At 53.3% G+C, this 13,652-nt stretch overlaps 4 protein-coding genes across 4 annotated transcripts; 3 read left to right on the top strand and 1 right to left on the bottom strand.

Moving 5' to 3' along the window:
• The first annotated feature begins 480 nt into the window (after positions 1-480).
• Positions 481-4,242, top strand: GLOTRDRAFT_81686 (uncharacterized protein). The gene is made up of 16 exons (XM_007872319.1): positions 481-592; positions 655-715; positions 791-865; positions 920-957; positions 1,023-1,067; positions 1,123-1,183; positions 1,231-1,247; positions 1,305-1,597; positions 1,659-2,194; positions 2,240-2,507; positions 2,567-2,604; positions 2,657-2,740; positions 2,799-2,907; positions 2,979-3,575; positions 3,640-4,139; positions 4,201-4,242. Exons 1-14 carry the CDS (start codon positions 492-494, stop codon positions 3,062-3,064), a joined length of 1,812 nt encoding a protein of 603 aa, XP_007870510.1. The 5' UTR covers positions 481-491; the 3' UTR covers positions 3,065-3,575; positions 3,640-4,139; positions 4,201-4,242.
• On the bottom strand, positions 3,310-5,012 carry GLOTRDRAFT_141212 (uncharacterized protein; the record flags this gene model as incomplete). The annotated part of the gene is made up of 6 exons (XM_007872320.1): positions 3,310-3,575; positions 3,640-4,139; positions 4,201-4,272; positions 4,323-4,369; positions 4,424-4,698; positions 4,760-5,012. The coding sequence occupies 6 exons, from the start codon at positions 5,010-5,012 to the stop codon at positions 3,310-3,312; spliced, it is 1,413 nt and encodes a 470-aa protein (XP_007870511.1).
• A 3,494-nt stretch (positions 5,013-8,506) lies between these two features.
• GLOTRDRAFT_66280 (uncharacterized protein) lies at positions 8,507-11,729 on the top strand (the record flags this gene model as incomplete). The annotated part of the gene is made up of 12 exons (XM_007872321.1): positions 8,507-8,610; positions 8,796-8,809; positions 8,862-9,003; positions 9,059-9,823; positions 9,882-10,051; positions 10,103-10,196; positions 10,294-10,693; positions 10,749-10,879; positions 10,956-10,995; positions 11,094-11,190; positions 11,270-11,312; positions 11,415-11,729. 12 exons carry the CDS (start codon positions 8,507-8,509, stop codon positions 11,470-11,472), a joined length of 2,058 nt encoding a protein of 685 aa, XP_007870512.1. The 3' UTR covers positions 11,473-11,729.
• Positions 11,730-11,868: 139 nt separating this feature from the next.
• GLOTRDRAFT_81695 (uncharacterized protein) lies at positions 11,869-13,513 on the top strand. Its single transcript, XM_007872322.1, has 8 exons — positions 11,869-11,984; positions 12,085-12,142; positions 12,234-12,405; positions 12,467-12,622; positions 12,676-12,788; positions 12,841-12,992; positions 13,052-13,199; positions 13,259-13,513. Exons 1-8 carry the CDS (start codon positions 11,930-11,932, stop codon positions 13,431-13,433), a joined length of 1,029 nt encoding a protein of 342 aa, XP_007870513.1. The 5' UTR covers positions 11,869-11,929; the 3' UTR covers positions 13,434-13,513.
• Positions 13,514-13,652: the final 139 nt, after the last annotated feature.

Below are 13,652 nucleotides of genomic sequence, written 5' to 3' on the forward strand. Positions count from 1 at the left end.
TGCACTTCTTACACCGATACTGTAGGCTCGTTCGACGCTGGGGTTTAGTCTCTCGGAGGGATAAGTATGTATGGAGATTTGAATATTTCCCTGGGATTTCACCTAAATCTCCGAGATAACCGGTATAACTACGAGTGTAGTAATCTGTTGGCGTCGCGACTTGTGGCGTCTGGCGGATTGTACCATGAGCACTCATATGACGGCAGCCCCCACCCCGGCAAATCCTGGAGATATTTCACCACGAGGTCAAGCACGGACCAGACTCACACTGCATGAGAAGATTGTTAGCAAAAAATCCCAGCGACGAAGCTACTTATATCTTCCAGCTGGATGCGTGCATGGTCTCTGAGTCGGAACTTGAACTTGAACAGGCCAATCACTGGCGTGACTTACGTACTTGTGGCACGCCACTAAGTAGGTTCCCTTAGCCTGAGCTTTGAGTCTACTAGATCGAGCTTGCATAGTATCGACAGCGAGTTAGCGAAATCGAAATGGCGACAGCTGGCGCTGCAGACACTTCTGAATTCCAGGAAAGCACGACGCTCAAGTTCGAATGGACATTAAGCGGGCTGAAGAACATCTTCGAGTCCAGGCTAGTACATATTCCACTGCCATGTCGCGTGAATGACCTAGAGAACTGAGCCATGGACACAGCAAGGGCGATGCAAAGTCGAAGGTGTTGAAGTCCGCCAAGTTTGGAGGAGGACGCTGGCAGGTTCGGCCAGCCATCATGATAGGGGCTGTGATGAAGGGGCTGATCATTCAATGTATGGTTCTACGGTATACGTAGATTCTGTTCTATGCCAACTCTGGGACGACGGCCAACGGGGAAGGTGGGTATGTGAGTTTGTACCTGTGGTGCGAGGTGAGGATCCTCTCGCGTAGCTGCTACTCCCGCGATATGATCTTACCCCTGAAGCCCACCGCGGAAGAGAAGGAGAACGCCGTCAACGGCAAGTCAGTGGGCTTTCATAAATGAGTGTTTCCTGATCTTGTTTCTATATTAACGAGAACGACTGCAGATGGGTCCGAGAGGGCCGGTTCAGATTCTCGTTTGAGCTTCGCAAGTAAGTTTCCTCAGAAATTCCCACTTGGATCCTCGGGGAGATCATAATTATATAGTCTCGCCAAGATGGTGATGTTCAATGCAAAGGAGGCCCACGACCATTCCTTTTCATGGAAGGTGCGCTTCTCATCCCTTTGGGTGCACTGATTTACACTCTCCTGTAGACTGCCAACTGGGGCTGGTGCGGAAGATCGTTTTCTCCTCACGATCAGCTCTGACCTTGGGCGTCTTTACATAGGGCCCAATTCGCTCGCAGAGACACGGTATACTACCTGTCCAACGCCGTCCGAATGCAGGACGCTTTCGTGATTATATGCACCATCACGTCCTCGCCTACGCCGCCTTCTCCTCCTCCCCCAGCGAACCGGCGGAGCGTCCCGAAGGACCTACTCGAGTCCGTCGGCGGCCTGCTGAATGATCCCTTGTATTCGGATGTAGAGTTTGTGTTGCCCAGGCGCGGTGGTCAGCGGGAGTCCAGGACTGTCTATGCGACCAAGCATCTTCTACGGAGAGCGGATTATTTTGATATGAGTGGGTGTATTTATCTAGCTCTGATTTTGGCACGGGGACATGAACTACGCCTGATTCTTAGTGTTTGGCTCTGGGTTTGCGGAGGCTTCTACAGACGGCCCTACTCTCTCCGTAGGCCAAGGAAGCCACGTGGAAGATGGCTCATCGGACATCGACATGACTTCGAGGGAGTACGAGGATTCGGATGACGAGGATGAGGACGCCACCGACAACGATGCGGAGCTGGACAACCGCGAGGCAGCTGTTCCAGAGCTAGAGGACGCAAGGATGAAGCCCGATGTTAGCGAAGACCATTCTGAGGATGTTCCCATGGACGGCGGCAATGTGGCCGGCGCATCCGGAGAGCTATCGTCCGCGACCGAGGATTGGCAGGATGTGGAGACTACTCAGATGGGCATGGGCGCCCAGGAAGGAGCGAGGAATGTACGCCCTAAATTGCAGCATCCGTCTAGCCCTAGGAGCTCCGAGGTGGGACTCCTAAGGCGAGCCGAGAACGGTTCGGTGACGACCGCTGGTGGAAGTGTCCCCGGACCTAGCAAGTTGAAAGTCATCGTCCGCGACGTAGCATACAATACATACCTCGCCGTGCTATACTATGTTGGTCATTCTCCTGTCTCCGTACCATCGGCTGACGTACCCTAGGTGTACACTGATCACATCACATTCGCGCCTCTCTCGTCTGGCTTCCTTTCGGCGTCTACGCAAGTACCTGCGGACGCGCCCATTTCGTCTGCAGGACAGAACACATCGGACAGCGCGAATAATGCCGCGTCCGGGGTGCGCCCGACCGCGCTGATGGATAAGCACACCCGATTTGCCTCCCGAAAGGAGTGGATCCGTGAGTGGGCTCGCCAACACCCTGGGCTGCCGACGCCCTGCTCGGCGAAGGCCGTCTATCGGTTAGCAGACAGTGAGTGTCTGATTTACGGTCTGAAGGTGTCGTTGCTAACTGCCTGACTTCTTGCGCAGAGCTTGATCTGCGAGAGCTGAAAGAACGAGCCTTCCAGGTGTGTACCAGAATACGCTTAACAAGTGGAAGAATTACATAAACCGCCGTAGCATATCGTGAAGAGCCTGACGGTTCACAACGTGCCGTATGAGGTATTCTCTTCGTTCTCCGCTACCTTCGAGGACGTCCGGAAGGTAGATACTATGCAAGCCAGTTTCCAGAGTGCATGATAAACAACGATTTCCTTCTCAGGTGCAAACGCAGTTCTTCTTGGAACATTGGGGCGAAATCGGGAAGACGGACGTCATGCGCAACGTTTGGCCTCAGATCAGAGCCGGGCGGCACCCAGGGTTCGAAGAAGGTCAGTTTTCGGATTTTAGAGTCTTCTTTTAGAGTATATATGAAGAATCTCATGTTTCCACGTCTCCTCAGTTTGGCCGCTTATCGCGTCGAATCTGGAATATAAACCTCCTGCAGCAGCTCCTCAAGAAGGTCAAAATGGTGGGGGATCAACCTGAGTATGATGGCCTTGCATGGGAAGGAACGATAGCACATACGGACTTGTACTATAGCTACAGCATTCACACTCACGCCGACGGACTTCAGGGCTGTTCAATGCATATCATAATCATCATATCCGCATCTGAAAGACAGTCCTGCTGTAACGAGGGTATACAGGATTAGCACCACCGATGGTCCCACCCGCCCAATAACCCAACACAATATGTGATAGACCAATAAAGGTGGCGATCTGCGGATGTTCTCAGTCGACGCTAGTGAGGCTTCCCTGAGATGCTGTCTCGTCGTCTGTCGTCTCTGTACCAGTGACGCTAGTGGCACCATCATCGTAATCCAAGTCCTGCTCGCCCGACTCCTGACTACCGTCCTCGTTTTGTCCCTCCGCCCCCAACGCCTCCCCGAAAGTGGTACTGCTACTCATCATCGCCCCGAAAGATACGGCGCGCTCCATCTGCGGCGTCGGCGAGTGCATTCCGGGACCATACCTTCCGATGTTCATGCTGCCGAAACCTTTAAGGGGAGAGAATCGGTATGATAAGCTGGCGGGGTGGTTGTGGCTACGAGGACGAAGTACCGTTGACGAGGGACCCGAGGGGTCTGCCTTGGCTTTGGTTGATGGAGCTTGGGGTCGGCGTGGAGCTGCGTTCGGGGGTGCCGGGGTGGTTGAGGGATGTACTACGGAGGGGGACCGGACGAGTCGGAGTGGGTGCGATGGCTGCAACTACTGGAGGTTCATGGTTGTGGGCTTCTGCGCCATGGTCATGATCGTGCTCGTGCTCGTGCTCATGGTCATGCTCGTACTCGTGCTCATGGTCGTGCTCATGGTCATGATCATGCTGGTGCCCATGCTCACGATGGTGATGGTGACCGTCGTGAGGGGAAGGATGTACATGGGCGTGGGGGAATGCGAAGTGATGTTCCTCGGGAGTGCCCGGGTGGGGTACTGGGACCTGTGCAGGAACAAACAATGTCTGTTCTTCATATTCCCCGACGCCGGGCTCCCGCAACTCTGGAGGCGTTGAGCCCGGTTCGCGGTCCGAAGGTTGAGGCGGGATGCGATGCAATAAGCCGAACCTGACACGACAATGACATGAGCATTGCTGTGAAAAAAACGAAACAATGGCAATTTACGTACCCGAATACGCATCCTAGAAGGCCCTCTCCGCCCCATTGGCGGTTAGGAACTAGTACCACTTCGCGTATCGTGCTGAAGCAGGAATTAGCGCATAATGGCAAGTGGAGTATCGTAGGACCTACTCGAAGTCGTGTGAATAGACATAAACCCGTAGTGGCTTGTCAATATGCTAAGAGAGCGTTGGTCAGAATTTGCTCTAGGTACATTCCGCAAGGTAGCTTACCGCCTCCACCACGTCATAGAAATCGTTCTCGGCGCTGAGCACACCTCCGGACCAGCCTATGATCCAGTCCCCGTATGGTACTAACCCTGCATCTTCTGCTGGGCTACCCTCTAGCACGTCTAAGACATGCCAGACATTGTCCAATGAATACTCCGGCTGACACATTCGCATACTCAAACCGAGCAGAGATGGCTTGCTTTCCGGCTCTGATTCCTTAAGATTTGGGAGGGCTGAGTTTGCAGCCGACCATGCTCTGGAGGGAATGATAGGAACGACTAATCACACTGAAACGTTTCTTTCACCGGTCATGGTAAGCGGGACATGAATTACTCGTACCTCTCGTGTCTCGACTCTTGCTATTCCATACTACCAGATTCAGTACTTGGTCTTCATGACTCTCCACTATTCTCTCGAGCTCAGACGCGTCTACGTTCTTCCCAGAGTTGAAAGTGTCCCCCTCAAAGCCGACCACGAAGTCAAAGAAAGGTTCGATGTTCGTCTGGGAGGCTGGCGACGCTGGCGTCACCCTTAATACATGGAGGGCTTGTGAAGGCGGTTGATCCTGCGACGTCGAGTATCCAGCACCCATCGAATTCTGGTAAAGCCCGCGGACGCGTCCACGTTGGGTTACTTGGTGGATTCGAAGCAAGAGCGAGGGTGGCTACGGCATCTGCCGCGCTGCCAGCATCTGTCTTGCGCTCTCCACCTCCACTGCCATTCTGCTGTTCATTCCTTGCGCTTGATGTTGATCTCAACGTCCTGGAACTCAAGGTTGTCCATTTTACTTGGAATTCCGAGCGTTGCGACCGGGCTCAGTCGGACCTGTCCAAGGATAGGCGACCTCCAAAGTCCAAATTATTGTCGCACAGCAAGGGTCTGAACTATGAAGAGTCTGGATCAGTCGAAAAATCGAATAGCTGTAAGCTTCTGATTGCTGGCCAGATCGAAGGGATCGTCGCCCATTAATCTGGCCGGTGCTTTTTTCGCATGGTCAACATGTTGGACATGTGTTTGTGGTATGTCTGAGAACCGCGGTCACCCCTCTATGCAATCGCAGAGCTAGATAGTCGACGATGGCTTCTGTTGTGCTACCTCAGATGCGACCTATTCATTAGCGAACGGATAGCCACAGAGCCAGTCTTGTCCTACAAGGAATAAGGGGGTAACGATATCCTTCCGCCGCCGGTCACCAAACCTCTAACCCTTACGAGGAAAGGAAATGTATCGCCATCCTGGCAGTGCGCTCCGATTGAAACTCCCCGGGGATTCCAGAGGACCAAACGGTACAAGGACCTGGTATTGCTAGCCCTGCCTTCATTGCTTGCTGGTTCCATGACCTTAGCTGTCTTCGATTATCGCTCTTGCACATGTCCCCGGCTTTCTGGTGGTCGAACTCTCGTACATCCCCCGAAAGTCTTGACTCTCGGCTCCTTAAAGTACCGTGCGCCACTTAACCGCCCTTTCTACCTTCCAATCTAGTAAACGACGAACGGATCGTAGCCGCCGTAGTCCTACCACAAAGGACCGTAATTGAGCCGCGACATAAGCTCCCGATCTCTCCTGCGGCCCCGAGCCGGTCTTTTGCACGCTAATTTGGATCTGTCCCTCGCCGTCGAATCTACGTCTGGGGTCGACTCTAACCTTGCTGGCTTGGTATGGGAAGTTCTGCCCGTACTTGGGTAAATATCGAGACGTCCCCGTTGATTGGGGTCTAAATCCAGAGTGGTGGTACGATTTTAGGGCAACAACCTTAGAGCCGCCTCAGTATTGTTGGCCCAAGATTGGTCTCTATCTCGAAGGACTCCAGCCTTTTCTAAAAAGCTGGGATCTTTCATGCTCACGGCGCCGGCGTCGGTCCTCCTACCCTGTCAATACTGACCTTTCCGCGGAGTAGAGCTTCAAGGCAGATAAGGCGCCTCAGCGTCGCTTCTCCCTCTAACTAAGAGAGATCGAATGGCCCCCGTGACTCGACTGTATGGATGACTCACCAACTCCGCCGAAAACTTCGAGGGTGACGGAAGCGCCGGGCAATAACTTCAAGTCCCGATAACCTCATAACTTTCTCATACCAAGGGAAGGTTTGCTTCCAGAGGGTATGGATGGGAATATTCCTTGATAGGTGCCGGTTCGAAGACTTTTTCCATTGCACCCTACTTCAATTACTTCATCAATTCCCATTTTGTCTCGATGCCCAGCATAAAGGCAGCACCGTCGAGACAACCACCCGAAGCACGGGACTCCAATTGTATGAAAGGTCAAATCACGACGCCCGGCGAGAAGAGGGGAGGGCGCGAAAAACCATCGAAGCCGGAGAGCGCTCTCCCTTTACAAGAGGTAGGGCACGGGTGCTGGCCCTGTCTTACTCACGCATTGTTGAGGCTGCCTTGCGTCTCTTCTATTATGCTTCGCTAACGCTTTCCTGGTCATCTATCATCTATGTGGTTGTGCCAGTCCCAAATCCGAGGGATTCTTGCGAAATCAGGATCCCTACCAGGAGTACCTGTTGCCGGGACGAAATCCTTATTTTCGACTACTCCTCTGGCATTGTTTGTGGATTTCAATCCTGGCAATCACCGCTTTGAAGGGTTATACTAGGCTCTCGGACTTTCCAGCGTAACTGAGATCTCGGACCCGCTCAGTGGTCCATTCGCGACTCCCCGATGTTGTGTCCTCCTTCTCCGATAAGCAAATACCTCGACGTGTTGCAGCTCCGCCTCCAGAGACCGGCGGAAGGCATCGTATGCAGTCCTCGGGAACTTTCCGCAGGGGGAGACATTGGGTAGGTGCTCAGTCGCTTGCCTGACATGGGAATCCTACGAGACCCGATGTTCTTCGACGCCTTTTCTGAAATCCTCGTTAGGCATCTCTCCGTATTATGACAAACCACTCGCTTTGGGCTCGTATAGGTAAAGGCTGAAGCCCAAGAGGTCTTCCACTGGGGATAAATTGGAATTCGATGTCTTCCATGCTCTTGTTCGCATTCAAGCCCGAGTCCGAGGACGTGCGTCGGTGAGAAGCTTTCGCCGTGGACGGACAATTATCTAGGTTCACGTCCCAGATCTAGAATGGGATATGTCTGGCTTCGGCAGGGTGGGCCCTGGTTCCCGTGGATGCCCTCGGCACCGAGAATATCCAAAGGAGGGTATGTACCCTCGTTTGGCCTGCGTTCACTGCGCCCAAATGTACCGCGCACTACCTCTCGACGCAGTTACCCCGCCGGCATCGTGCCTTCAGATCTACCTCGAGTGCCCAGTGTATCTGACGTGTCTATGGGCGCATTCCGCTCTCGCCCGGGGCTTTGGCTGCGTGGTACGATCTCGTAGTACGGATGATCCGATGATGAAGGTTGCCGTCCTGAACAGGAATTCTCGTCTTCGAAGACGTTGTCTGTCCAAAATCAGGTACATTGGGATGGCCCAGGGCATGAGGGGTAGGGTTTGGGATCTGTCACATGAGGAGGCACTGTTCGCTGGCGGCCTCTCTGTTGGGCAGTCGTGGGTAACATCTGGCACGGGCCATCCTATACTTTGTACCCTCCAGAATAAATTCGTAGATTATTCAAATAAACTGCAGAATCCGAATGGTGTCCGAGAGTGGCGATGCGCTCAGCGATCGAAAGACTAAGATCACTTTAAATTCGGGACCGACTGAAGGGCAGTATTGGGTGGCGGGCTGCGATATATATCTCAGAGGTGAATCCGCTAGTGATGGAATTATCCCCTTCGGTCGATATAGCCGGAGTTTGGCCGAGAAACTCGTGACAGCATATGAGTTGTGGTTTGCAGAGCATGCGATTGGGGCGTTCCAAGCCCACTCTGCGCGTAGCACTGATGTTGAACCTGATTGAGAAGTGATAAACATTGAGAAAAGAAGGCTTTACCACGAGAAAAGTCGCGCAGAGCGAAACTCAGCCAACTGCTGCCGGGGTGGATGGAGTTTGAATATCGCGTGAAATCGATCCGGACACGGCTCGCTTAGAGTGCTTTGCGCCCTTACCCCGCATTCCGCCCCCCGCACCGACTCTGGCTTGCATTTGCCCCGAATCCGAGTATAGTTGGCTATTAGCAGCCTCCAATAGTCGGCATGCCTGTGGCTCGACCCAAGAAAGAGGCCGAACCGGCGTCCTTGTCTTCGGACGACGGCGCTCCAAAGAAACCCAACGCCGAAAACAGCAAGATCAAGAGAAAGTAAGTCAGCGTCCTCCATCCGACTTTTCCCCGCTCGCGCCTTTCCTGGCGCGTCCCTCTTCTACCGCCGTGACGTCTAGAGCCTGCTGTCTCTAGTCTACATTGCGTCGCGGTACTGCTAGCTACATGTTATGCGTCCTCTACCGCCGCCTCTGCTAGTCACTGACGGAGATGAACCCGAACAGGCGCCAATCCCAGAGTAAGCCAGTACAGTTCTCGCTCAGCGATCGTTGCTGACGGTTCTGCTGTAGGTTGCGATGCTTGCAGAGCACGCAAGGTCCGATGTGCTCGCGAGAACCCAGACGACCAATCCCAACCGTGCAAGCACTGCGTTGCCCTTGGCATCCCATGCACATATGAGTACCAGCCGAAGAAAAGAGGCCCCCCTAATTTGTGAGCGATTTATCTAGACCAAAAGACGCGCACCTGATTCATGGGGTGATCCAAGATACCTCCGTCGTCTACAAGAGGCCGCTGCAGCCGCAGCCGCAGGGAAATCGGACAACAAAAATGACGAAATGTCGGTGTCGCCTGTATCCGCCAACATGAGCCCGCCGCGGACGGGCATATCGCCGTCCAACAGCCACGCGGGCCCATCCGCCTTCCTCGACCCTTCGCTGTCCTCCATGCCTTCGAGCGTCATGACACAGTCGCGGTACCCCATATCAGCTGATTCATTCCATTCCCAGTACCCGACCATGTCAGGCTTGCCATCGCCGACGTACGGCCCACCGCGATCACCCGGCAGCGAAGACGGACCATTCTCGCCGGTGGACCAGTTCAACACGTACCCTCTCTACAACTGGTCATACAAGCACCAGCATCCACCATCTGGCCCGCCCCCACCGCCCACGGCGCTTGTCCCATTATCATACTATTACCGGCCCCACCGCTTGGAGGAGGTAGCGCCCAGGGAGACCATCTCACTCATCATCGCGCTTTTCTTCGATTTCGTCTACCCGCTCACGCCGTGCGTCCACAAGCCTTCGTTCATGACTGATCTGCACACGCACCGAGAGGAGAGAGATCCGCTGTTTTTTGCGCTTGTAATGAGCACTATCGCGTCGACGCTGGTGCAGGTACCGCGTTCTTACGTCCCAATGGAGCGGGCGGCGGTGAGAAAGCTGGCCCAAAACTGTCACGAAGCCAGCCGACATATTTCGGTTGCATCGTACGATCCGCCGACATCCATGCATGTCGTTATTCGCTACTTGTAAGTCACCTCCATGGCTTACACCTCGGAATACAATAATGTACGAGGACGTCTACAGTGACACGGTTTATCACTTCTGTGAGGGACATGATGCGACATCGCACGCTGCTTTTGGGGAAGCGGCACATATTGCCGTGACTCTGCGTATGCACGAGGAGGCTTCATATGAAGGTCTCGACCCTATTGAGTGTGAAGTCCGCCGCAGGACATTCTGGTTGCTCTTTGGAGGTAAGTCATGGATGCTATGACTAGAAAAATGGAGTGATCAATTTTTTGTAGCGGATAAATCAATGTCCATTCTGCTCGGGAGGCCTATCTGCCTGAGAGACGAGGACTGCACTGTCCACTTCCCAAAGGAGCTCGATGATGAGTAGTGAGTAACTTGCTTATTATTGGGCATCCTGGGGGACACAGAATAGACAGCGCTTATATTGGATATGCTTTTATTTTCATTATTGACGCCCTCCCAGTATTAGTGCCACCGCTTATCTAGGCCAACCGCCCGGCAAAACCGCTCTTGTCTCCGGGCTAAACTACATATCTCGGATATTCGCTCTGCTGGGTGAAATCCTCGTCCGCATCCGAGTGGACAAGCGTTCACCGCCGCAAGGGCACTTCGCCACGGCCAGGTTGGAGGAAGTACAGACACTGCACGCCCGTATTATGTCTGCACTGGTTCACGCCCCCGAGCCACTTCAGCTCAAGCGGGCCCTCCCGCAGAGTTCCAGCGTTCCCAAGGAGTTCGGCGGCGCAGGTTTTAGACAGGCCACGTTTGCAGAGGTCAAGGATTTCTTTGATAATCCGAACGCTTCGAGGGCCAATGCTTCAAATCCATTCTTGGTAATGCAGGCGAATCTTTATGTCACACAGGTCGGTCTTACTCTACTTCAACCTTGTTGTATGAAACTTAACTGCCGTACGGCAGCAACTCGTGCGCTTTGTTATAGAGCAGTACCGGGACGAGCTCCTGACATCATTGCATGGAAGTGTGGATGAGTCGCGTATTGCTGAAGAGAGAGAGGCAGTGGCCAGCGAGTTGCTAAACATTCTGCATAGGTATGTTCGGATCGTCGCTCCGGGCATTTCGAATACCTCACCGAAGCACGCTCACTAACCCAAACTCCCCTCGAAGCATCCCTATTCAATCCATAGCCACTAATGGACCTTCACTCGTGAGTGTTTTCCGAGCTTCTGCGCTAATTATTCTATTGTTGATCTATTATTATCTCCGACGACGCTGATATTCTCCACCATGTATATTTTTTAATAGGTTCACAAGGTGCGCTTCGTCGCTTCCACGCTCCTCGACGCCGTCAGGAAGGCCGAGATTGCACCCGCGTCCGCTGCACGCGCCCATGCTTACCTCTGTACGTCGTCGTTCTCCATCTTCTTCATATGCCACATGGGATTGACGTTCGGCTTGGCGTTGCACCCGACGCCGATCAGGGGATTTTCTTTCCATTCTGTCCGAGATCGAGAGGAACTACCTGTGAGTACATACAAGAACTTTTCTTCTTATCTTTTACGTGCCGTGTTTCTTTGTCATTCATCTGGCAGCGTGGCTGATAAATGACGTGCTTCTGGCTCGCAGGCTGGACGATGATAGAGATGGGACGTCGAGTGATGGACTGCTGGTACCTCCCAGTTAGCTGCCGCCGCTCTCGCGGGACTTTCACGTTTCCTTCTGCGTCTGGTCCGAACTATGGAGTCACGGTGGACTCCCCTGAATGGGAGCTCATAACTCGTTACATCCTATCGGTCCGTGCTCCATATTTGACGGCATCTTTACGATTTATCTACGCATGGTGACGCTGCTTTATTTTCCCTTCGCCTCGTCGGCGGAATGTAAATAGTGGATGGACATTTGCTGTATGTTCTACTGTAATAATTGTATCATCGCTGGATCCTCATTTTGTGTTGTCATTGTTACTGTTGCACTTGCCATGGCCAGCGACCGGTGTGGCTCTCGAAGCCACCCCGGGAGTTGCCGGAAATGCATACTTCGTAGTTGGTATTGCGCTGCTTCCTAGGCGCCTGCGTGGAACAAGGCGTACATGCAACATTGTTTATTGCGGCACCTACAGGCACCCGCCGTAAAAGTAAAGGATGGCGACAGCGGAAGATCCAGCGAGTAAAAGTCTCCCAGCCCAGATAACAGAGGGTACGTATCCCGCATTGTATGGCGAGGCAGAATGGAGAGACGCGTTCTCCAATGCAGTCTTCAAGCCCTTGCATTTCCCCTGCTGACTTTTTCGTTTTAGACGAAGCCGCACTATATGACCGGCAAATCCGACTGTGGGGCCTAGAAGCCCAGCAGAGGTTCGTCCTCGTCCCTCTCCCGCGCACGCCGCGTCTCAAGCTCACCGCAGATCGTGCCTCCCCTCCCGATGTGAATCGTAAAACGTTGTAGGATGCGCAATGCGACGATATTGGTGGTCAAGCTCAAGGGCGTCGCAACGGAGACGATCAAGAATATCGTGCTTGCGGGGATTGGGAAGCTCGTGATCGTGGACGGGGAGGACGTGGCGGAGGAGGATCTGGGGACAGGGTTTTTCTTCAGGGATGAGGATGTAGGTACCAAGGTGAGTTTGCTAAGTTCAGGAGCGCCGGTTGCGAACCGGGATGTGGTGACATTTGGAACAGAGAGTGGACGCCGCGAAGGCACGCATCGAGAGTTTAAACCCTCTCGTCGCCGTTGAGACGATACCAACTTCCTCTGTCTTGGAGAGGGATAAACTGGACTCGTTGATCCAAGGAGTTGACCTTGTCTGCGTAACGGACTCGGAGCGAGACTTTCTCGTGAGTATACATTACAAATTTTAACAGCTCCATGTAACGCTCCTTTTCACTAGATCCGCGTGAACGAAGCATGTAGAAGATTTGGGAAGCCTTTCTATGCAGGCGGGTCGTATGGGCTGTATGGATACATATTCTGTGATTTACTGAAACACGAATATCTTGCTCCGTATGCCGTCCTATCTTACTCTACTTTATTCACAAGTTCTGACAATACTCAGTGACCGAAATCCGCCAAAGGACGCACCCCCGAGGAGTGTCAAAATGACCGCGACATACTTCCCTTTGCACGCAGCTCTTAGACATAAGTGGACCGGTATGACGAAGAGGCAGACTCGGGAGCTCAATCCTGGTGTTGTCTTTGCCATTCTCGGTACGCTACAGATGCTATGCCTGAGGCTACAGTAACATACTGATGGGATCGATTCGAAGGCCTCTGGGAGTTTCAGTCCGTACACCGAGGGAAGCTGCCAGACGATGCCAACCATGCCGCTGAACTGCAGTCGATTGCGAACAGCCTGCTGTCAGACGCGGATCTGAACAAGCAAACCATCACTGCTGTGCCCAGTGAGATCATCCAGTAAGTTCGAGTGATGATGCTTCCACGGTTCTCAGCTTCTCATGGACACGGTTTGTCAGTTCTGTCTCCACTACGGCGACACACGAGTTCTCGCCGGTCTGCGCAGTGGTGGGGGGAATGTTGGCGCAAGATATATTAAAAGCGCTGGCTGCCCGGGAGCCTCCGATTGCCAACTTTTTCGTGTTTGACGGTACGACAGGTGCAGGGACCGTCGTGAAAATGGCTATGCCTTAGCTTTCCTCCTGTAAGTATTGTACGTATGCTTTGTCTGCTCCTATATCATATACGTCACCGCGCGCTTCCTCTTCTGCGTCATAACTCGCGAGCTGTACCTGCTGCATGCCACAAGCCGCCGGCCGCCGTCAGCGCCCAATTGCTCGGTGCGCCTTGAGAAACGGTCTACATCGTCCCAGTCGCCTTATATTTACAGAGAGCATCCCCTTCTGCTAGAAA

Source organism: Gloeophyllum trabeum, assembly GCF_000344685.1.
Source record: "Gloeophyllum trabeum ATCC 11539 unplaced genomic scaffold GLOTRscaffold_00017, whole genome shotgun sequence".
Lineage (NCBI taxonomy): Eukaryota > Fungi > Basidiomycota > Agaricomycetes > Gloeophyllales > Gloeophyllaceae > Gloeophyllum > Gloeophyllum trabeum.